Source organism: Saccopteryx bilineata, chromosome 4 (genome assembly GCF_036850765.1).
Source record: "Saccopteryx bilineata isolate mSacBil1 chromosome 4, mSacBil1_pri_phased_curated, whole genome shotgun sequence".
Taxonomy (NCBI): Eukaryota; Metazoa; Chordata; class Mammalia; order Chiroptera; family Emballonuridae; genus Saccopteryx; species Saccopteryx bilineata.
In genome coordinates this window covers 54482984-54505452 of record NC_089493.1, presented here as the reverse complement: position 1 = coordinate 54505452, position 22469 = coordinate 54482984, and the positions used below count along the sequence as shown (strand labels likewise).

Below are 22469 nucleotides of genomic sequence, written 5' to 3'. Positions count from 1 at the left end.
ATTATTCTCTTTACTTTTGATATGTTTGAAATTTTCTACAAAGTTTTTTTAAGACTGTGGGATAAGATTACTATGACACTGTCCATATTCTCAGACATATCATTTGTTAAAGATACCACTATAAATCTTTTCTTTCTAAGTACCAGTGGCTGCTGCCACCACCACTACACAAGGCAATATATCAAGAAAAAGTTACAAAACAAAAACCAGACAAAGATAACTCTCACTTTATTAAAACTTTGCAGAAACTGCCAGAGAGCAAAGGAAATGGTTTTCTCCACCTGGCATTAAATGCCTTCTTGGGTTGTGCTGCCTGATTTTTCCAGAGTCCCTGCTTCACGTCCCTGCCCCATCAAAGCAATGTCTTAACGGCAAGGCTGTCCGGAAACCAAACGTACAACGTACAAGTCATCTTTCATTTCTACTTTTTCTGTACCTCACCAGAGCAAATGGTGGAGATTTATATAACAAAAGGGCACACAAGCCCATGGGGTTATGTGAGGCATGTGCCCATGGGGTTATGTGAGGCTAATCACATCAGATTTTCAGGTTTATGAGCTTAGACACACACTTGGGAGGCATGCTGGCTTGCATACACCCTGGTAACTGTGCAATGCACTCTACATAAGTTTAAGAGTGGGTTAAACAACACAAAGGGACAAAGGTGTTGGCATCTTGCACCCAACAGCTTTCAACTTCATGAAATCACTTCCAAAGTTAACGGTGTCCTTCCCTGCCTATCCAGAGGTGGATTCTACGAAGTTTAGTGTTTGAGATTCACTCTCCTATAGCAAATGCCTAAGTTTGAATTTTACAGTGAAAAATGTGTTTTATCAATGCGAATGTGTGTGTAGTGACTTGAGAGGGAACAAATTGGGGGCAATGGCTCAAACTAAAAAATAAAAATGATATTTATTTAGCTTTTTTGAAAAATAAATAATAATAAATGACAAAAGGCAAAACAAAATAAAAAACTGACATATCATTGATCATCTCCAGGCACAACAGCATTTATTAATGAATGTAAAAAAATAAATTTTATTATTTTTATCTGCTTCTCCCCAGCTTTAACCGCATGGATATTTTTGGAGCTTGAGTTCCAAAGAAAATTCCATAGCAATTCCGTCCCCTACTGAGTGCACTAGATTAAGTTCTTACTCCCATAGGGAAATAAATTTCTATCCTTAGGGATTCTGAACAACTAGACCTCTAGGAACTTAAAAAGCAGTTCCTTTCATTAGGACCCTTCCAACACGGGGAAAGTGTGCCATCATCCATTAAAACATGATCCAATTTGGGTACAGGCACCCTTCAGGTGCTCCAAGTTCTCCACGGGACAATCCGACTACGCCGCCAGCTCTCCTGCCAGCCCAGCCCAGCCCACAGTCTATGGCTCCTCAGTCTGTAGTGAAAGTGGGATTCACAAAATCAAAGGTAAAACATTTCTGACCTTCCTACCTGGAAGTCAGGGGGCTTTTTGGGTAAGAAGGGCAAGGAAGTTTTGCATCAGGCTTGCCTTCGCACTCAGTGCTGGGCACAGGGCTGCTGAACCACCCAGTGCACACCTGTGTCGAGGGTAGAGTGTGTACTTACCCACTACCACACAAGAAAGTTGAGTAAATCAGCAAGTCACTCTGGACCAAGCCCCTCAAAACAGAGGCAAATTCAGTGGACCAGGGCATGTGGTAAGAGCCCCAATTTATCCAGGTCCCTACCTAAAGAACCAGATTAATCTCCTGATTCAAGAAGCCCCTCTGGCCAGGACAGAGCACAGAAGGCAAATATAATTTCTGGGTAAGGCTATGCCATGTGGAGTTTACAGGTGGTTGTTTAATCTACAGCACAAGAAGATGGCAGCATCACTAGTATTTACAGCTGGAAAGAGCGTTGCCTGGTCCATACGCCTGGAGCATCTTTATTATTGCAGCTTAATGGCAGTTGCCCAGATGTCGTTGCTGGGGAGCGGGGGAAGAACCCATCCTTGGGGAACGAAGTTGCCTTTAGGATGATCAGATGGCACCAGGTACTGATCCCAATCATGCCTTAATAAGAACATCATAGAATAAATGTTTATTTCTGTTTTAGTCCAAGCAAGATGTTCAGCAACTAAGTATTCTATTTCAGAACTTACCTTTTCAATGACTGATGTACTAGTCCACTAAAGAACTAGATTCCTGTGCTCACTTCAGAAGTACATATACTAAAAGAACTAGATTACTAGGAATTACGCAAAAAACTGTATTTCTTAAATGTACATATAAAAAGGGGAAAAAACTCCAAAGAACTTATAATCTTACAGATAATATACGTATAGTCAATTCTCATTATTTGCAGATTCCATATTTGTAAATCTGCCTATTCACTAAAATTTATTTGTAACCCCCAAATCATTACTTGTGGTATTTTTGTGGTCACTTGCCAACATGCAGAGTGGTGAAAAGTATGAGTCACCAACAGGCACACTCCAACTGAGGTTGAACAAGGTGACACTCTGCTTCTTTTCAGCTCTCATACTGTAAACAGTCTATTTAGTATCACTTTTTTTGCATTTTTGTGTTTTTTATTGGCAATTTTGCCATTTAAAATGACACCAAAGTATAGTACCGAAGTGCTAGCGAGCACGAGAAGGCTGTGATGTGCCTTACGGAGAATACATGTATGTTACATAAACTACGTTCAGGCATAAGTTATGCTGTTAGCCATGAGTTCAATGTTAATGAATCAACAAGATATAGTAAATAACAGTGTTTTTCAAAAGAAATACTCATAAAATAATGTTTTTGTTTTTAATTCTTCTTAAGTGAGAAGTGAGGAGGCAGAGAGACAGACTCCAGCATGCTCCCCAACCCGTATCGACCCGGCCTGCCACCTATGGGGTGATGCTCTGCCCATCTGGGGCTGTTGTGCTGTTGCTCTGCAACTGAGCTACTGTTTGTTTGTTTTTAGCACTTGAGGCAAGGCCACGGAGCCATCCTCAGCACCCAGAACCAATTTGCTCCAACCAAGCCATGACTTCGGGAGGGGAAGAGAGATAGAAGAGACAGAGAGAGAAGGGAGAGGGGTGGAGAAGCAGATGGTCGCTTCTCCTGTGTGCTCTGACTGGGAATCGAACCCCGGACATTCACATGCTGGGCCTATGCTCTACTGCTGAGCCAACCGGCCAGGTCCCATAAAACAATGTTTTCTATTGATCATTTGACAAAAATGTTATGGCCAGAGGCTCATAGAAACCTAACCCTGTACGTCTTTTAGGAACGGCAGTTCAGTATTCTTTCATTCAGTACTTGTGGCTTTTTAGAACAGTTACCCTAAATAATAAGAATTAGATGTACTCACATTTAAAAGCTAAAACTTGTATATTAGCCAGAAATACACTTTTCCCAGAACATAAAGTTGGTATACAAAAGAGCATTGTCGGAGCTTTGGAAGGAATCTCAGAGAACAGATCACTTAGGGTTTTTTTTGTTTGTTTGTTTTGTATTTTTCTGAAGCTGGAAACAGGGAGAGACAGTCAGACAGACTCCCGCATGCGCCCGACCGGGATCCACCCAGCATGCTCACCATGGGGCGATGCTCTGCCCACCAGGGGGCGATGCTTTGCCCCTCCGGGGCATGGCTCTGTTGCAACCAGAGCCACTCCAGCGCCTGGGGCAGAGGCCAAGGAGCCATCCCCAGCGCCCGGGCCATCTTTGCTCCAATGGAGCCTCACTGCGGGAGGGGAAGAGAAAGACAGAGAGGAAGGAGAGGGGGAGGGGTGGAGAAGCAGATGGGTGCTTCTCCTGTGTGCCCTGGCCAGGAATCGAACCCGGGACCTCCGCACGCCAGGCCGACGCTCTACCACTGAGCCAACTGGCCAGGGCAGATCACTTAGGTTTTCAAAACAGGCTTTGAAGCCCCCAGGGCCCAAGTAGATGGTCTGGGGAGTCTAGAAACAACAAAGTGCCTCCAGTCAATAACAGATTTAAGCTGCCTGTGGAACCCATTCAATCATTCTGTCTTATAAACTGATTTGTCCAAAGACTGCATTTGGGAAGAGAACTATTGCCAAAGTTTGAAGGTCACATTCTGGTCCACCATTTTCATTCTATAGGTGAATAGAGTGAGACCTAGAGAGCTACAAAATTTAGCATATAAAGATGAGACTCCTTGTTCCTAGCTCTCCTGGCTTTGATCTGTAAGAACTCACAAGTCAGCAGCATGGGTCTTCGTCTCTACAGGCAAGTGGAGGCGGGTCTGTTTAACAGAAAAAAACTAGAAAACAGAGGTCAAAGCTTCAAGTCAATATAACAGCACAGCCTGAGAGAACACAAAAGAGCCAGCCACAACTTGATTTTGTTTCTTCACCTGTTAAAATAGGGACATCTGGTTCTCAAGGGTGAATGAGGACTACACAAGACGTGCGCAGCTTCCCTGAAACTCGGAAACTTTATATAAGCCCACTAGAAACTTAAAAAAAAAAAAGATACATGTGACACAGAGCGTGCCCCTCTGACCTTATTTGGATCAGCGCCGGCAGGGAGTGCTCAGCTTGGAGGTAATACTGTCGGAAAGGCTGCAAGAGGTGAGCGAGTGGGAACTCATCTGAAAAAGAAAAGCCAGAACAGCACATTATCGTATTTCATATCTAAAGTCGTCAAGGCAAGATGACCAAGCCTATAACAACAATATGATCAAATGGGTTTCATCTCTATCCATGATTTCCAGAATGCAGTTTAGAATTTCAAACCCCGAAGGTGTCACTGTTGCCTACTACCCCTTAGCTTAGGGTGAGGTCACCCATGAGGAAAAGTCAATCTAGTATTTTCCTTTTCTCCACTGGTTACAGAGGAACTTACCTGGATCCCCAAATAACTTGGACTCAATTTCACGCTTCTGCAGTAAAATTTTCTCTTTTTCTTTCCTCTGTTTCTTTTCTAGTTCTCTTTTCCTCTCTTCTTCTTGTTCTCCTTCCAACATAACTCTGAGGGCTCTCTCTTCAGCTTCATAGAGTTCAGAGCGTTTTTTAATGAGTTTTCTCAGTCGCTGAAGATGATGCTCGAAAGTCTCATCTGCTAAGGCTGGAGGACAGACCCCTAGGCAACGAGATCCAAATGGTATTTTAGTTACAACATTTTCTCACCCCAAAGTCTGTGTTCTAATGAGCAGACTCCAAGTCTCACTTACAGAAGGAATTGGCTTAGAATTTGTGAATTCTAACCAATCTTCAAGGATAAATTTGATTTTTTTTTTTTTTTTTTTTTTGACAGAGTCAGAGAGAGGGACAATAGGGACAGACAGGAAGGGAGAGAGATGAGAAGCATCAATTCTTTGTTGCAGCTCCTTAGTTGTTCACTGACTGCTTTCTCATACATGCCTTGATGGAGGGAGCTATAGCAGAGCAAGTGACCCCTTGCTCAAGCCAGCAACCATGGGGTCATGTCTATGATCCCACGCTCAAGCCAGCGACCCCACGCTCAAGCTGGTGAGCCTGTGCTCAAGTCAGTGATCTTGGGGTCCTGAACCTGGGTCCTTCACATCCCAGTCCGATGCTCTATCCACTGTGCCACCACCTGGTCAGGCAAATTTGCTCTCCTCGAGTCTCTAATTAATCTGACCCTATCCTGATTTTCTCTTTCCTCTGATTCTTCTCTCTGGAGCATACAACTTAACCTGTGATTTTGTTTATTTCTAATGGTTTTGACCCTACAGTTGGAGAGTAGGCTCACTACAGGAAGGCACTGTCTGTACTTCTTCATTGTGATACTCCCCCAGTTCTCCCTCTCAATCTGAAGTTCATGAAGAACACATGTAAATATTAAGGAAGAAATACACTCACCCAAACACACTGACGTCACAGTCTGCTGCAAAGACGAGGGTGGCCACATGTTTCAGTGTGCCTGGTTTTAGCATTTGAAAGCCCAGTGTCCTGGGAAACCTGGGGTGGTTGGTCACCCTGATTTAACTGTGGAGTCAGCTAATAGTCTAGCCAACACAGCTAGAGCCACAACTGGGAACATTTTAGGCTAGTTATTAGGTGATATCCAAGAACTATTACCAATTTCATGTGATAATGGCATCATAATTGATGATGGTTATTTTATTTAGGTGTTCTATTTTTGTATGTGTAAAATTTTTCATAAAATTTTCTAAGGAAAACTTTTTAAATTTAATGAATACCCATGTAGATTGCAATTGTGCACTCATACCAGAATGGCCTCACAATATAAAAGCTGTTTTAATGCTAAATGAGTCATCTTAGAGTGATGGAAATGTGGTCCATCCTGTCGGTCCTTGAAAATGTTATTCTTTTTTATTTTTATTTTTGTGACAGAGACAGATAGAGGGACAGATAGGGACAGACAGAAAGGAAGGGAGAGAGATGAGGAACCTCAATTCTTTGCTGTGGCTCCTTAGTCTCCTTAGTTATTCACTGATTGCATTCTCATATGTGCCTTGGCCAGGAGGTTATAGCAGAGCGAGTGACCCCTTGTGCAAGCCAGCGACCTTGGGCTTCAAGCCAGCGACCTTTGGGCTCAAGCCAGCAACCCTGCACTCAGGCTGGCAAGCCCATACTCAAGCCAATGAGCTTGTGCTCAAGCCGGCAACCTAAGGGTTTCAAACCAGATACCTCAGTGTCCCAGGTCAAAGCTCTATCCATTGTACCACCACTGGTCAGGCACAGGCAAACTTTTAGTAAGTTAAACTCACTCTTTGTTTTTCTTATGTCCTACTCCCTTTGATCCACTCCAGCAGTAGGATTCTACTCCTACCACTCCACTGAAATGCCCCTAACATAGGTCAGTAATCTGCAGGGTACTAATTCCTATGGATGTTTCTCAAGCTTTTTATTATGTGATAAGAATAAGATGAAACACTTATACAGCATTTACTATGTTCCAGGACTGTTTTAAGTACTTTACTCATGTTTACTAATTTAATCACTGTAACACCTCCTGGGTAAGTGCTATCATCATTCCTTTCTTACAGATGAAGAAACTGAAGCACAAAGAAGTTCAAGGAAACATACCAAGACTGCACAATCTCTCTGAGCATTTGCCACTCTGCAGGAAGTAATCTTTTTCTCCTGGCTCTCTGACCTCTCTTTATCTCTTTTGTGGCATCCTCTTTCTTTATCTTAATTTTAACATTCTCCTGGACTTTGTCTTTTTGGCACTCAGCACAATATACAGTGTGTCCATAAAGTCATGGTGCACTTTTGACCGGTCACAGGAAAGCAACAAAAGACGATAGAAATGTGAAATCTGCACCAAATAAAAGGAAAACCCTCCCAGTTTCTGTAGGATGATGTGGCAGCATGTGCGCATGCACAGATGATGACATAACACCGTGTATACAGCGGAGCAGTATATATGCCAGTCGAGATGTGGATGGTACAGAGGAAAGTTCAGTGTGTTCTGTGGCTTGCTAAATTCGAATCCGTGACCAAAATGCAACGTGAATATCGGCGCGTTTATAACGAAGCGCCACCACATAGGAATAACATTACTCGGTGGGATAAGCAGTTGAAGGAAACCGGCAGTTTGGTGGAGAAACCCCGTTCTGGTAGGCCATCAGTCAGTGACGAGTCTGTAGAGGCTATACGGGATAGCTACCTAAGGAGCCCTAAAAAATCTGTGCGTGAGCCCACATCGAACTGTACTGAATAGGTATGAAACCTGGGAGAGTTTTCCTTTTATTTGGTGCAGATTTCACATTTCTATCGTCTTTTGTTGCTTTCCTGTGACTGGTCAAAAGTGCACCATGACTTTACGAACACACTGTACAACGTCCTTACGGTCCATTTACAGGCTCATGAACCCTTATCCGGATGTCCCAAAGGCATCTCATACTCAACAGGTCCCAAGCTGAACTTGTCAACCCAAAGCCACCGCCGCCTCCTCCTTCTCCTCCTCCTCCTGCCTTCCTGACCAATTAAAATGGTATCATCATTCATTCAGTACATCGAGCCAGAACCTGGAAATCATTTTTTCCCTTCAGCTCCTACATGCTGAGTTCCCCAAATTATTTATTTCTATGCACACACACACACTGTCTTGCTCTCTCCACTTTACTTTTCTCCAACTCACCATCTGGCCTGTAGTTCATACTCCCACATTATCTCTGCCCAGACTACAACAGCCTTACTGGTCTCTCTTCCTAGATGCTCCAGACCTTTCTCTGCTCTGTCAGCACTGATCTTTGTCATCATTTCACTCTCTGCTTAAACTCTCTCAATGGTTCCCCTCAGCTGTAAGCAAGGGTGACATGTCTAGCCTGGCCCATAACACACTTTGTGATGTGGCCCTACTTTACATATCCAGCCTCATTTTCTTAGTACTTACTTGGAGGTAAGCAACTTACTCTTCAAGGTGCATACGCCTGAAGAGAGAAGTTAAGAAAGCTGCTTGTTTTCTTTTAAAGTACACAAAGCAACCAAGTCATTTTAAAATTCAAATCAGTAAACTTTAGAGCCTTTTTTTTTTATGACAGAAAGAGGGACAGAGAATGGGACAGATAGAGACAGATAGGAAGGGAGAGAGATGAGAAACATCAATTTTTCATTGCGGTACCTTAGTTGTTCATTGATTGGTTTCTCATATGTGCCTTGATCAGGGGGTTACAGCAGACTGAGTGACCCCTTGCTCAAGCCAGTAACCTTGGTTCAAGCCAGCGACCTTGGGCTTCAAGCCAGTGACCATGGGGTCATGTCTATGATCCATGCTCAAGCCAGTGACCCTGCACTCAAGCTGGTGAGCCCGCACTCAAGCTACATGAGCCCACGCTCAAGCCGGTGACCTCAGGGTTTTGAACCTGGGTCCTCCATGTCCCAGCCCGACACTCTATCCACTACACCACCACCTGGTCAGGCCAGAGCCTATTTTTTATAAATTATAATTCCTCCTAAAATTTATTCTTTCTTTTGGACCAAATAGAGGGAGGCTAATTGTGGGAAATTATGATTGTAAATTCACTTGGCAAAATATTGCTGACCTCACCTTCAGCCACTCTAAGGGATGAAATGCAGAAGCACATCACTTAGCTAGTGAATAAACCTGGCTGAACACACAATGGTCACATCCCAACAACATTTTATTTAAGGGTCTGAATTGTACTTTTCATTTATTTATTTTTTTCAATTTTATTTATTCATTTTAGAGAGGAGAGAGAAAGGGAGAGAGAGAGGAGAGAGAGACAAAGAGAGAAGGGGGGAGGAGCTGGAAGCATCAACTCCCATATGTGCATTGACCAGGCAAGCCCAGGGTTTTGAACTGGCGACCTCAGCATTTCCAGGTCGACGCTTTATCCACTGCGCCACCACAGGTCCTTTTCATTTTTATTTTAAACCACAGAGAATAATGCATTTGCTATCATGGTATTTGCTAATTTGTGTACTCTCAAATATCCCTGATGAAGGTCAATGCCTACAACCTACTAAACAAGGCAGCATGTAGCCCAAACCAGGTGCAAGTGAGAAGGAGCAGGAGGTCGCCTCAACCCAGAGCAGAGAAGAATGGAAGATATTCCATCTAAATTTGGTTTTGAAGGACAGTGAGAACTTCAAATAGCGAAGATGGGAATGAGGGCCCTCCAGCTGAATAGACTGTCAAGAGCAAAGACCTGAACAGGCAAATGGAAAGCAAACTGGGAACTCTAGAAGCAAGAGGAGACCACTGAGGTTTTCTGAGTCCAAAAGGGACATGCAGATGAAGAGGCTTTTACAGGGCACTCACTCCCTGTCCAATCCTTCCTGCCTCTTCAAATATCCATGTTTCAGGTTTGAAATGTATCTGAAGGAACATGCCAAGTTTCAACACCTTCAGAAGCATCAAGTAAGGATAGGATAGGATAGCTTTCAACTACGCACATGAGTAAAGTTGACCAAGCATGTTAACTTCACTTGCAAAAATGTAGCCAGGAATGTCTGGGGTGGGAATGATGAGTGAAGGGGAAGATGGTACAGTGGGATCTCACACCTGTCTTTCAGCTTTGGCTACCAAGTGCTAAACATCTTCTGAGACTTCCTACTTCAAAAGTTCTGAGGTACTGCTGACAAGCTCAGTTTGTATCAAGCATTTTCTTTCAAAATTTTGGGGGAGGGCAAACACTCTGGTAAAGAAAGGCAAGAAGCAGGGGAACAAAGGGAGAAGTGCCAGTAGAAACAGAAAGCCATGGTTACCTTTCCTTGCTGCAGCCTCTTTCCTGAGTTTCCTCAATTTCTCCAAGGCCCGAAGAATGTCCACCATTCTTTTCGTGTCTGCTTGTTTTTTCCTCACTTCAGATAAGACACCATCAGCAGCAGCTTTAAGTTCCTGCTCCTGGAGGAGAAAAGAGCCCATGAGGACAGGACAGGTGCCCAGCAGTGAGGTTTCGGAGATCAGAGAGTCCCAGGGTTAAGAAAGACTCTACTAGACCTACACTCCAATTTCCCAGATCGTGCACAAAAATACCCCTCTACACTGGTGCATCCAAAGGATTATCCTTTCTGCAGCTTCCACATGGCATTGGTCTTTGTTTCATCCTCAGAGTTTCTCAAAGTGTGGTCCAAAAAACATCTGCATTCAAATTTCCTTGTAAAGTTGGGGCTCTGATTAAAAATGTAGAAACCTGGACCCAAAGATTGGAGCTAGCAAGGAAGATAAGGAATGGGACTGAAAAGGCGCAGGACTCTACAATGCTCAATGACAACCTAAAAATCACCACTGCCAAGGATCATCAACATAACAAACATATGAAGACCCTATCCTACTCTTCTTAAGTTGGCTCACTAATTCTGGTTCCTCAATCCACTGCTCAAGGGACTATCTCCAACACCCTCACCATAGGTGGTAAGGATGCTTTTGCCTAAAGCTCTTTCTCATCTGTCAAACCAGAACCTGTTTCACCATTTCAGCTATATCATGCTGTTTCACACTTCTCTGTGTGTTACTCCCTCTGCCTGAACAGCACCTGTTGCTCTCACTTGGCTTTGACATTTCTTTAAGACTCAGTTCAGTTGTCACTTTATCATCCAAGCCTTCCCAGACACCTTTCTCAAAGGATTAGATATTCCTTTTCTGGGCTCCTATAGCACCTACATATGACATCCTAACACGCAACGCTATACAGATATGATTCCCTATGGGGCTCTAAGCCCCTTAAGAACAAGCACTATGCCCTATTTCTCTATTCCTAGCACCTAGCACTGGGCCTAGTATATAGTGGGCCCTCATTAAATGTCTGAACTAACTCAAACTTCCTTAGATTAAGGAAGTGTTGCCTCCAAGTGTTCTTCTCAAAAGCACTGATGTTTTTGGTAACTTGAAGACAAAACTGTCCATCAATACACTTCAGAAGGGGAGTTAAATCAAACTCTGGCTGTAGAAGACACCAGGAGGAGGAGGAGGAAACGCTAGCTGGTAATGGAGAGTGGAGGAAGGGGGGGATGCCTAGAAGCACTCAAAAGTAATGACAGTGTCTTAAACAACCATCTGACCAATTTCCAGTTTCACCCTCAAAACAGATCAACAGGCTTTGGAATCACACAACCTGGGCTCCAATCAGGAGTGAAATTGCCACAAGCCAGTTGTGTGATTGTTGTCAGGTTAATCTCCCTATGCCTTAATTTGCCAATCTGTAAAGTTGAGTTAATACCTAACCTACCTGTCAGGCTGTTAAAAGGATTCACGATCTGGTATATGTATCAACCTTAGCATAGTGCCTAGTATATAGTAAGTGCTCAAAAAACACCATTGTTGAATCTCCTGATATGTGATTTAAAGCTTGTAAACAAAGGAATCCTAGGGAAATCATCACTATTGACCCATCAGCCAATTAGGGTATATGTTCTCTGAGCAAATGTCCCAAGGTCTCTATATTTTGTAGTCTTAAAATAAATCATCTAGGACCAGATGCTTGTTAGTCTTGAATGTTGATGTCAGAATGCGAGAAGCTTGGCGCAGGAGATGTCATCCCTGCAACGCCACTATGTAATCTTGTGATTACAGGTCTTTGTAGTGCACCTAGGGCATTTGCGTTGTACACATACTACATATCATCAACACGCGATCAATACGAAGATATGAGGTCGGAAAGAAAAAGCTATCTTTTTGTTATACAAATGAGGAAAAAGAGGCTCCACCTGGGAAATGGTAGGTCAAACCTCCTGCACCTTCACGTTCCAAACACTATTATCCTTGCTCCCATGCGCAACCACTGCTCTTACCCGCTTCTTCTCCTCCACCTCTTGCACGCACTTGACCCGCCAGCGGTCAATCTCTTGCTCGCGCTCCGCAGCTCGCGCGGCCTCGGCCTCCCGCTCGGCCTCGCGTTCCCTGGCCCTTTCGCGAAGCCGCAGCCGGCGACGTCGGACCCTCTCGAGCCTCCGCCGTGCCTCGCCCACATAGGCGGCCTGGGTCAGCAACTGAAGTCGCTCGGCCAGCTCCGCGCGCAGGGGCGCCGCCTGGGCGTGCAGCTGTGCCCAGGCCGCGCCGTCCGCCTCGGCCTCGCGCAGGGCCTGGCCCAGGCCGCGCAGCCGCCGCACTAGGCGCAGAGCCCCGCGTAACCGCGCGCGCACTTCGCCCAGGCTGGGCCCCACGGGCGTGCGCGGGGGCACCGGACAGCCCACCCGCCGCGGGGTCCCGAACACCGCCTCTAGCCATTGCCGGTCGCGCAGGCGTTGCAGGGCAACGTCCCCAAATACGTCGGGTGGCGGCGCCTCAGGCCAGCGCGGGCTCCAGGGCGGCCCCGGGCCTGGAGGCGGCGGCCGCGGGCGCTCGCCGGTGTCGATCCCCGGGAAGGGCCGGCACTGGGGAGGCGGCGGAGGCAGGGGCGGTGGCGGCACCGGGTAGAAGGCGCTACCGCCGCTGCCGCCGCCGCGGGAGGCTTCCCCAGGGGCCCGGGGCTGCAAAGCCAGCGGAGGCTGGAGGAAGGGGGCGGAGGCCCCCGGAAAGGGGCCAGGCCGCTGGGGAAGAGGCGGTGGGAAAGCCGGGGAGGGCAGCGGCGGCGGTGGGCAGCCGAAGGGAGCAGGAGGCAGCGGCTGCGGGGGCAGCGGGCCCGGGCGATCCGGGGTGAAGAAGGGCGGTAGAGCCATGGCCACCACCGAAGGATTCTGAGAAGTGACAGCAATTTGAGTGGTTTTCCGAGAAAGGGTCTTCCGGGAGAAAGTGACGTATACCTCGTGCGACGTATACCACGTGCAACGCCAGTGTTGTGCGTCCGGTTTAGAGAACCCGGCGCAGGCGTAACCATTCATTCAAGCCTTCATACTGTTCTTACTGAGCGTTCTAGATGTGGAGCCAGCTGCTTTGCAGTGAGACTGATACAGTTTCTCGCCTGTGAAACTGTCTGGTAAAGAAAAGGCATTAATCAAGTAATTATGCAAACTAATGTTAAAGTGTCGCGGTGAATATAAGTACAATACTATCGAAAAGGAAAATACGGGGCAAGGAGTTTATAGGAGAATTTGATTTTAGAGAGGTTAGGGAACGTTGGCCTAAGGAAAAGGCTTCATCTGAGGTCTGAAAAGTAGGAATTAAATAGAAGAAGGGGAAGCACGGTTCAGATGGGGACAGCATTTGCAAAAGCCACCTAGCTTTTGAGAGAACGCCAGTGCGAATGGAGCACAAAAAGCATGAAGGGAGCTGGTGATCCTAGGAGGTGGAGATTATAGACGCCAGGATCTCAAATCTTAGGAACAATGAGTCACCAAAGGGAAGGCCATGCTGCATGACTGGTTTTTTAAAAAATTAAACTATTTTGAGATCATTGAAGATTCATATTGAGAGGAGAAACCAGAAAAATGCAGAAGAGGTGGGACCTGTAATAATCTTACGCTCCAACTAGTGACCTCAAGGGTTTGGACTGAGGGAGGAAGGGCAGACTGGAAAAAGTTTGAAAAGTAACAAACCACAGCCTCGGGGTCTCGAACCTGGGTCCTCTGCCTCCCAGTTTGATGCTCTATCCTCTGCGCCACTGCCTGGTCAGGCATTACTTTTTTTTTTTAGGCATCCTCATAGGTATGTAGTGATCTCACTGTGGTTTTAATTTGCACTTCTTTAATGACTATGTGAATGTCTTTTCATATGCTTATTTTCCATCTGTATATCTTCTTCATTGAGATGTCTGATCATGTCTTTTGCCCATTTTTCTAATTTGTTTTTTTATTGATGATTTTGAGAGTTCTTTATATATTCTAGATACCAGCCCTTTATCTAAAACATGGCTTACAAATAGTCTCTCCCAGTTTATAGCTTGTCTTTTCATCTTTTTAAAAAGGTTTTTTGTTTTGTTTGTGGGGCATAAGTCTTTAATTTTGGTGAAGTCCAAGTTATCAGTTTTTCCTTTTATTGATCATGCCTTTGGAGTCTAGTCTAAGAACTCTTAGCCATAGGTCCTTAAATTCTTTTTCTTTACTTTTTCCTAATATGATTAGATCTTTAAATTTTTTTTTTTAATTTATTTACTGGTTTTTAGGGAGAGAGGGAGACAGGGAAAGAGAAACATCAATTTGTTGTTTCACCCATTCATGCATCATTAGTTGATTCTTGTATGTTCTCTGACCGGTATTGAACCCAAAACCTTGGCATATTAAGACCATACTCTAACCAACTGAACTACCTGGCCAGGTCCTATTTCTTTACCTTTTAAAGCAAAAGTAATGAGTGCCCTTTTGAGTAAGAGCCCAGCTCTGTAGCAAAGAACCAAGCAGGACCTGACCCCACTTCCCAAGGGATCTCTCCTATTTCTCAGAAATTCTTTGTAATACTCTATATAATATTTACTTATGTATTATGTAATCCTTGACATAACATTTAAAGGCTTATCTTAAAATTTATTAGGTAAGGCATGGCTATAACTTTGTATTTTCTAGATGGATACTCAATTGTCATTACCATTTATTGAATATTCTTATCCTAATTTGAAATATCATTATTTCCAATACCAAATCCCCATATATATCTGGAATCTACAGTATTTCTGGACTTTCCATTCTTTTCCTTTGGTCTGCCTGTTAATTCATATACTGGCACATCCTTAAACTTGTAAAGCTATATATATAATTATTTTTAATAGAAGAGGCAGTAGTACCTCATTATTTTTTCAGTGTGTTGGTTACGTGGAGAGGCTCTGGAACCAATCTACCTGGGGTTAAATCCTGTCACTAGTTGTGTGACCTTAGGAAAGCTACTTAACCACTGGGCTTCAGTTTCACCTCTTAAGAAGGGTTGATCATAGAATCTACCTCATCAAGTTGTTCCATTAAATGAACAGTGACAGCCTGACCAGGTGGTGGCGCAGTGGACTGGGATGCGGAAGGACCCAGGTTCGAGACCCCGAAGTCGCCAGCTTGAGCGCAGGCTCATCTGGCTTGAGAAAAAAAAAAAGCTCACCAGCTTGGACCCAAGGTCGCTGGCTCCAGCAAGGGGTTACTCGGTCTACTGAAGGCCCACGGTCAAGGCACATATGAGAAAGCAATCAATGAACAACTAAAAAGTCGCAACGCGCAACGAAAAACTAATGATTGATGCTTCTCATCTCTCTCCATTCCTGTCTGTCTGTCCCTGTCTATCTCTGCCTCTGTAAAAAAAAAAGAAAAAAGAACAGTGACAGAGTAAGCACTATATGAGTACACATTATTTTTACCATTCTTGCCTACTTTTCCATATAAACTTCAGAATGTCTTAATTTAAAACCTTATTGGTATTTTATTGAAACATTAAATATATAAATTAATGCAGGGATAATGGACACCTTTGGAATACTGAGTTTCCCCATTGAAGAACACAGGATACCACTTTTCAGATTTTCAAAATCATCTACCCACCCACTCTTCCACTCCCACTGCTAGCACCTTAGTCCAAACCATCATTGCCTGGCAAGCTTATTATAATAGCCCCCGTGTCCCTGATTCAATCCTTGCTCCTCTATATTCTATTCACTTACACGGCAACCAGAATGGTCTGTCAAAACTTAAGTCAGATTGTCATTTCTCTGTGCAAAGTCTTCCACTAACTTCTAAACTCACTTTGAATCAAAGCTTGGAAAGGAACTGGAATTGGAAAGAGCAAGATCAACTTTTAGTTTACTGTGGAGGGGACCTGAGTTCAAGAGACTTGTGTTTTACTTGTATGCTGATGAGAACTGTCCTGAAACACAGGAAGACAGTGATGAGGTAGGAGATAAAGGGGCAAGTGCTAGAGAAATGTCCATGAGTAGGCCTCTAATCATGTTTCCCTCCATTTTCCTCAGCACCTCCACTTCCCAACAACCTAAAAACACAACTAATGATATCCAATTTTTCTACTTAAAACCCTTTTACATTTTGTTCTCTTAAAAAAATTTTTTTTTTTTTGTGAGACAGAGAGAAGGACTGATAGGGACAGACAGACAGGAAGGGAGAGCATCAGTTCTTTTCCTGCAGCTCCTTAGTTCATTGACTGCTTTCTCATATGTGCCTTGACTGGGGGGTTACAGCAGAGCGAGTGACCCCTTGCTCAAGCCAGCAACCTTGGACTTCAAGCCAGCGACAATGGGGTCATGTCTATGATCCCACACTCAAGCCAGTGATCCTGCTCTCAAGCTGGTGAGCCCAAGCTCAAGCCAGCAACCTGGCGTTTCAAACCTGGGTCCTCTGCATCCCAGTCTGACACTCTATCCACTGTGCCGCTGCCTGGTCAGGCTCTTAAAACCCTTTTGATACCCCACTACTTTCTGCATAAAATTACAAGTTAACCTGGCTTACAAGGTATAATTTGTTTTAAAATGTGTGGAGTACCCTGGCCTGTTTTCTCTGTGGACAGAGCATCCACTCAGTGTGCAGATGTCCCAGGTTCCATACCCAGTCAGGGCACACATGAGAAGCAACCATCTGCTTCTCTCCCCTTCCCTCCCCCCTTCTCTCTCCCTTCCGCTCTCACAGTCGGTGGCTCAGTTGGTCCCAGGGTTGGCCTCAGGCACTAAAAATAGCTCACTTTGATTTGAGAATCAGCTCCAGGCAGGGGTTGCCAGGTGAATCCCGGTCAGGAAACATGTGGGAGTCTATCTCCCCTCCTCTCATTAAAAAAAACAAAAAAACAAAAAATGTATGGAGCACCAAATATACGAAGTACTTTAGTAAGTGCTGTTACAGTTAAAACAGGCATGGTCTTCACCACATGTAGTCAGAAAGACAAGTGAAAATAAACTTGGCAGGTTTGCTAATAGGACAGGAAATACTAGATTCTGCTGGGAATGATTCAGAAGACAAATAACGTAGTAGAGATACTGACAAAAGAAATAAAGGTCTTGAGAAATGAGAAGGAATGATGGAATCCCTTCATAATAAGGATGCGGAGTGAGAGTTTGTAAGAGGGATTCTTCAGTTGTAACTAGAGAAAAAAGGTGGGGTGCTCAAGTAGGTATAGATTTGATGATGGGAAGGTGACTTTCATCTTTTTGGTTTCTCACTGAAATATGAGAAAAATTCTTCAGTTGACTGGAGAGGGAGAGAATATATATTTAATGGTCATCTCAGAGCAGTAATTTGAAGTCACATTTGTTGCCTAGCAACTCCTAAAACTCCTTAGTTGTTTCAAATTCCTGATATTTTCATTATTCCTTTCTGGAAAAGTCATACTTGCTCTTCCAGATTCATCTGGGCCACCACCTTTTGTGCCACCAAACCTGGTACCTACCTCACTTCTATTATGATAACACAGCGATGTTTGTGTTTGCTTCTCCTACTATACTAGTAAGCTACTTTAAAAGCTTGGCCTGGGTCCCTAAATAAGGCCCATGCAGGATATTCAAGGGTTTTCAAAAAATGTTTAACATAAACTTTAATATCAGACTTTTTGTTCATGGAATTTATAACTAGAATTTATTAGCAGGATATGCAAGTGCCAAGGATTAACTAAACATTAGAATAAAGCAGCTCATGATATCTGTGTCCTTTTAAAAATGGCACTGCATTATGGACACACCACCACACTGGCATTCATTTAGTCCTTGTGTTTTATTCAAATGCCAAAACATAAGTTTCAAGATACAAATGTTATACTCAGTTGAGTTTGATTTAAAAACATCAATCAATTATATTTTGTTAACAAATTCCAAACCAAATGTAAGTTGTCGGGACTAAAATACCTCTCAGTCCATTTCTGGAGGATTACCTTTAATATATTTAGTTGTTACTCCAATTTCACTCTACAAAAAGGAAAATAATGAGGCCATAGAAAAAAGACACTGAATAATCATAATATGAAAGAATTCCTGAGAAAAACTTTAACCATTACTAGGGAGACTAAGACGGATACTTGTTCCTGTTCCAGACTACAGCAACCAGGCTTAATAAACACTCTGTAAAAGTGCCCTTCTGGTCCTACCCCAGACATAGATAGAGAGTTCATTTCTCTTATTACATCATAGAAAGCCAACTCTTCACCAACAGGATTTAGAATTTGCTAATAGATTTAGGTTCTCTTCCTAAGGAAAAGGGGGTAAAAGGAAAACTCAAGAGTCTATAAACCAAAAAATAAAACCCAATATTTCAATGTACTCTGATTTAAACGATTTCAAGTAAGTTTAAACTGAATAGCATAGAAAATTGTAACAGAAGAAAAAGCTTAAAGGGTACCCAAATATTTTAATATTTATGCAAACAAATAATTTTTTAAGTCCCCCAAAGTTCCCCCAGTTTTATTATATATATACAGGGAGTGGCAAAAGTAGGTTTACAGTCATGAGTATGCAAAATAGAGTTTATTCTTATTATTGTATTATTTTCCATATGAACTATAACTTTTGCCCCACCCTGTAATGAAGACTAATAATATTTTAGTGTGAACACATTAACTTATGCCAATAGCAAAGTACAGTTTTCTTTAATATTCTATGAAACCAAAGAATTAGACAAATATCCAGCACGAAAAAAATAAAACAAAAAACTAGCTGAGTACTTTAGGTAAGTGCACAACTAGGATGTTTTATTTAGTTCAGCATATTGCTGCTATTATGACTGATGCTACATGCTACTTTTAGAATTAGATGTAGTCTTTTTCTGAAGATTTAAGGCAGACTTCAATTCCATCTGCTCCCCTGTGGTACTATGTATTAAAGATGGCAAGTCAATCAGACAAGTCAGCAAGAGAATGATCTTTTTTATAGTATCAACTGGGAAGATAGTGTCATGCATTAGCAGATAAGACTAAGAATACAGTTAAACCATTAAAATATGGTTCTTCAGGGTACATTTTCCATAAAAATTTTAACTTCTTGGGAACTACCTGTTCCAATGTTTAAGATGAATAAAATTCTAGTATCTTTAGGAAACAAATATGGGTAAAAAAAATTAAACTAAAAAATGGTATCTCAATCTTCCATTTTAAAGAATTTATTTTCCCATTTGTAGAGTAACATTATTATAATCCACAGTTATTACAACACCTGCATTGCTTAAAAGAATCCCTAAGAATTTAGTTTCAGCATATCTTTTTAAAAACTGAACTATGATAATGTACATTTTATCTTTGAACACTGTGTCATTCAAGTCCACATAATGTCCTCTGTACCAATCAATGTGATGTTACCTAATATACATGATCTGATTTTCATCCTAAAGGTTCTGACCATGTATGATATCCAATACAGATCCAATGCTTTTAATGTCAGACTGTAGAGACAGTTACAATTTTAAACACAGAAGGAAAAGCTTTATATACAGGACAAAAATCTGACAGTTTAGCTATTTGCAGCATCTGCTTGGCGAGGCCATCCTTCTTCTTCAACTCCAGAATCATACTCCTCCTCAGAGGATTCTTTCGTTGGAGCCCTAAAAAGAAAAGCCATCAGCTTGGTTTATTTTTTTAAATAAAAATGAGGGGTAAACATGATTTCTAGACTCAATATAGTAATCCACCTTGCTAACATAGCCCACAAAAAATGGAAATATAAAAAGCACTTTTAATATTAAGATTGCCTAGTGAGCCCTGGCTGGTTGGCTCAGCGGTAGAGCGTCGGCCTGGTGTGCGGGGGACCCGGGTTCGATTCCTGGCCAGGGCACATAGGAGAAGCGCCCATTTGCTTCTCCACCCCCCTCCTTCCTCTCTGTCTCTCTCTTCCCCTCCCGCAGCCAAGACTCCATTGGAGCAAAGATGGCCCGGGCACTGGGGATGGCTCCTTGGCCTCTGCCCCAGGCGCTACAGTGGCTCTGGTCGCGGCAGAGCGACGTCCTGGAGAGGCAGAGCACCGCCCCTGGTGGGCGTGCAGGGTGGATCCCGGTCGGGCGCATGCGGGAGTCTGTCTGACTGTCTCTCCCCGTTTCCAGCTTCACAAAAATACAAAAAAAAAAAAAAAAAAAAATTGCCTAATGAAATATGGGAAACATTTAGACCCCACAACCAAGAGTTAGAAGTACTTTTCCCAACATTTTCCCTAACAAATGTATTATTGAAATAAACTGACACGGCTTTAATTGTGAAGGCTTAAAAACATCTATTTCTTCAGCAAAAAGTTAGAATGTATTATTTCTAGTCAAATGCTAGACTTTTAGCACACAAGGTAAAGAAGATGACAGCTTCTGATCAAATTTGACTTGAATCAAACTAGTCAAAATTATGATCAGACTACCACAATTCCTTTAATGTCATTAAAAAACAAAAATAAAAGATTGTATCTTTAAATAACCAAAGTTGTTCAAAACCAGTCAGCTGCCTCCTAAGTTATCTTAGAAGATAAACAAACATAAAACATTACATACCTTGTGACAGTTAAAACAGAAACCAAACTTTTGTATAAGTAACATTAACCATCAAGCACTGTATAATAAATATTTACTGAATAGATCAGGTCAGTAAACTACAGCCTACAGGCCCATTACCTGTTTTGTAAATGAAGATTTAATGGAACAAAGACATGCTCATTCATTTACAGATTGTATCTGCTTTTATAAGGGCAGTGGGAGTAGTTACAATACAGACTGTATGGCCCTACAGTATTTAGCTAGCCCTTTACAAGAAAGTTTGCTGACCCCTGGAATAGAAAAAGCAGTAAAAATTATGTGTCAAATTTGTCAACTGATATAATACAAATGAGAGAAAAATTATGTACACAAAGTTTTGGTCTTGTGAAAATCACAAAACAAGCCAATTCACAAATTACAGAATTAGCAGTAAAGCTTATTTAAATCTCTTCATTTGGATAACTTTTGTGTCATTTTTAGGTTGATTTTAAAGATAAATTTTCAAAAGACTCAAAAAACATTATTTTATAAACCAAAATTAGAATATTTTTCTAAAGAAAATTTATGATTATTACTTCCCTTCTAAATATAAGGGTTTTTATGATGAACCAATAAACTACAGCACTAAAGAGCTGATCTTAAATTTTAGATCTGTTCTAGCTTGACAATAAACTTTACCGGATGTATCCTGGTTCCTTTTTTCCTTCTACTACTTCTTTGTCAACCTCCACACATACAATATCAGAATTAGGGACTTCGAACATTGGTTCTAGTAACAGCTTTTCCTAAAGAGATAAAAAGTAATGAATGACATAGGAAACTGAGGTTACACACAGCATACTTGTATTCTACAGGCCACAAATAGAAATCAGAACTCAATAACTATTACTGGGTACCTATTATGTACCAGGAACTGAATGTGGTAAAAGTCAATGAAAAAGCTTTTATATTCTATATATATATATATATATATATATATACACATATACATATATATGTATATGTATATATTATTCATTTTTAGAGAGGGAGAGAGAGGAGAGAGAGACAGAGAGAGAAGGGGGGAGGAGCTGGAAGCGTCAACTCTCATATGTGCCTTGACCAGGCAAGCCCAGGGCTTCGAACCGGTGACCTCAGCATTTCCAGGTCGACGCTTTATCCACTGCACCACCACAGGTCAGGCCTATATTCTTTATATTAAAAAATCTTCTAACTAAATTCAGAAGGAAGTCATTCTATAAGGAAAGGCTATTTGTACTCTGCCTCCTTAGGTCACCATGCACATACATATAAAAAAACACTATTTCTGAATTCAATTGTTTCTCAAAAGCATTCCTGGCATATTCTATGACCACGAATGACCAACTGGTAATCCTTACTTGTAAAATAGTTTTATCCACCCTGGCCAGTGGGTCAGTGGACAGAGCATTGGCCCAGTGTGTGGATATCCAGGGTTCGATTCCTGGTCAGGGCACACAGAAGAAGCAACCATCTGCTTCTCTCCCAGGTCCCCCTTCTCTCCCTCTTCCCCTCCCACAGACAGTGGCTGGATTGGATCAACTGTGGTTCCAGACACTGAGGATAGCTCCATATGAGCGCACCAGCCGCAGGTGCTAAAAATGGCTCGGTCTTCGAGCATGGGCCCCAAATGGGATTGCCGGGTGGATCCCGGTCAGGGTGAATGCAGGAGTCTGCCTCACTATCTCCCCTCCTCTCACCTAAAAAAAAAAAAAAAAAAGATTTAATCCTAAATCATCTCTACCCTACCAAGCTCTTCAATTTTTACTATGATTTC

General features: G+C 42.6%; 2 protein-coding genes across 3 annotated transcripts in view; both read right to left on the bottom strand.

The window, feature by feature from the left end:
* Positions 1–211: 211 nt before the first annotated feature.
* Positions 212–13095, bottom strand: PDCD7 (programmed cell death 7). The gene is made up of 5 exons (XM_066276271.1): positions 12182–13095; positions 10157–10295; positions 4836–5072; positions 4494–4581; positions 212–2042 (listed from the first exon to the last, which is right to left on the bottom strand). The coding sequence occupies exons 1-5, from the start codon at positions 13046–13048 to the stop codon at positions 1919–1921; spliced, it is 1455 nt and encodes a 484-aa protein (XP_066132368.1). The 5' UTR covers positions 13049–13095; the 3' UTR covers positions 212–1918.
* Positions 13096–17931: 4836 nt separating this feature from the next.
* The window catches only part of CLPX (caseinolytic mitochondrial matrix peptidase chaperone subunit X), a 49185-nt gene continuing 44647 nt past the window's right edge, over positions 17932–22469 (bottom strand). For both annotated transcript variants that reach the window (XM_066273599.1, XM_066273598.1), the window contains 2 exons: positions 21353–21459; positions 17932–19765 (listed from right to left, as the gene is read on the bottom strand). In XM_066273599.1, coding sequence (XP_066129696.1) covers positions 19675–19765; positions 21353–21459 — 198 coding nt within the window. In that variant the 3' untranslated portion in view covers positions 17932–19674. The remainder of the gene's footprint in view (positions 19766–21352; positions 21460–22469) is intronic.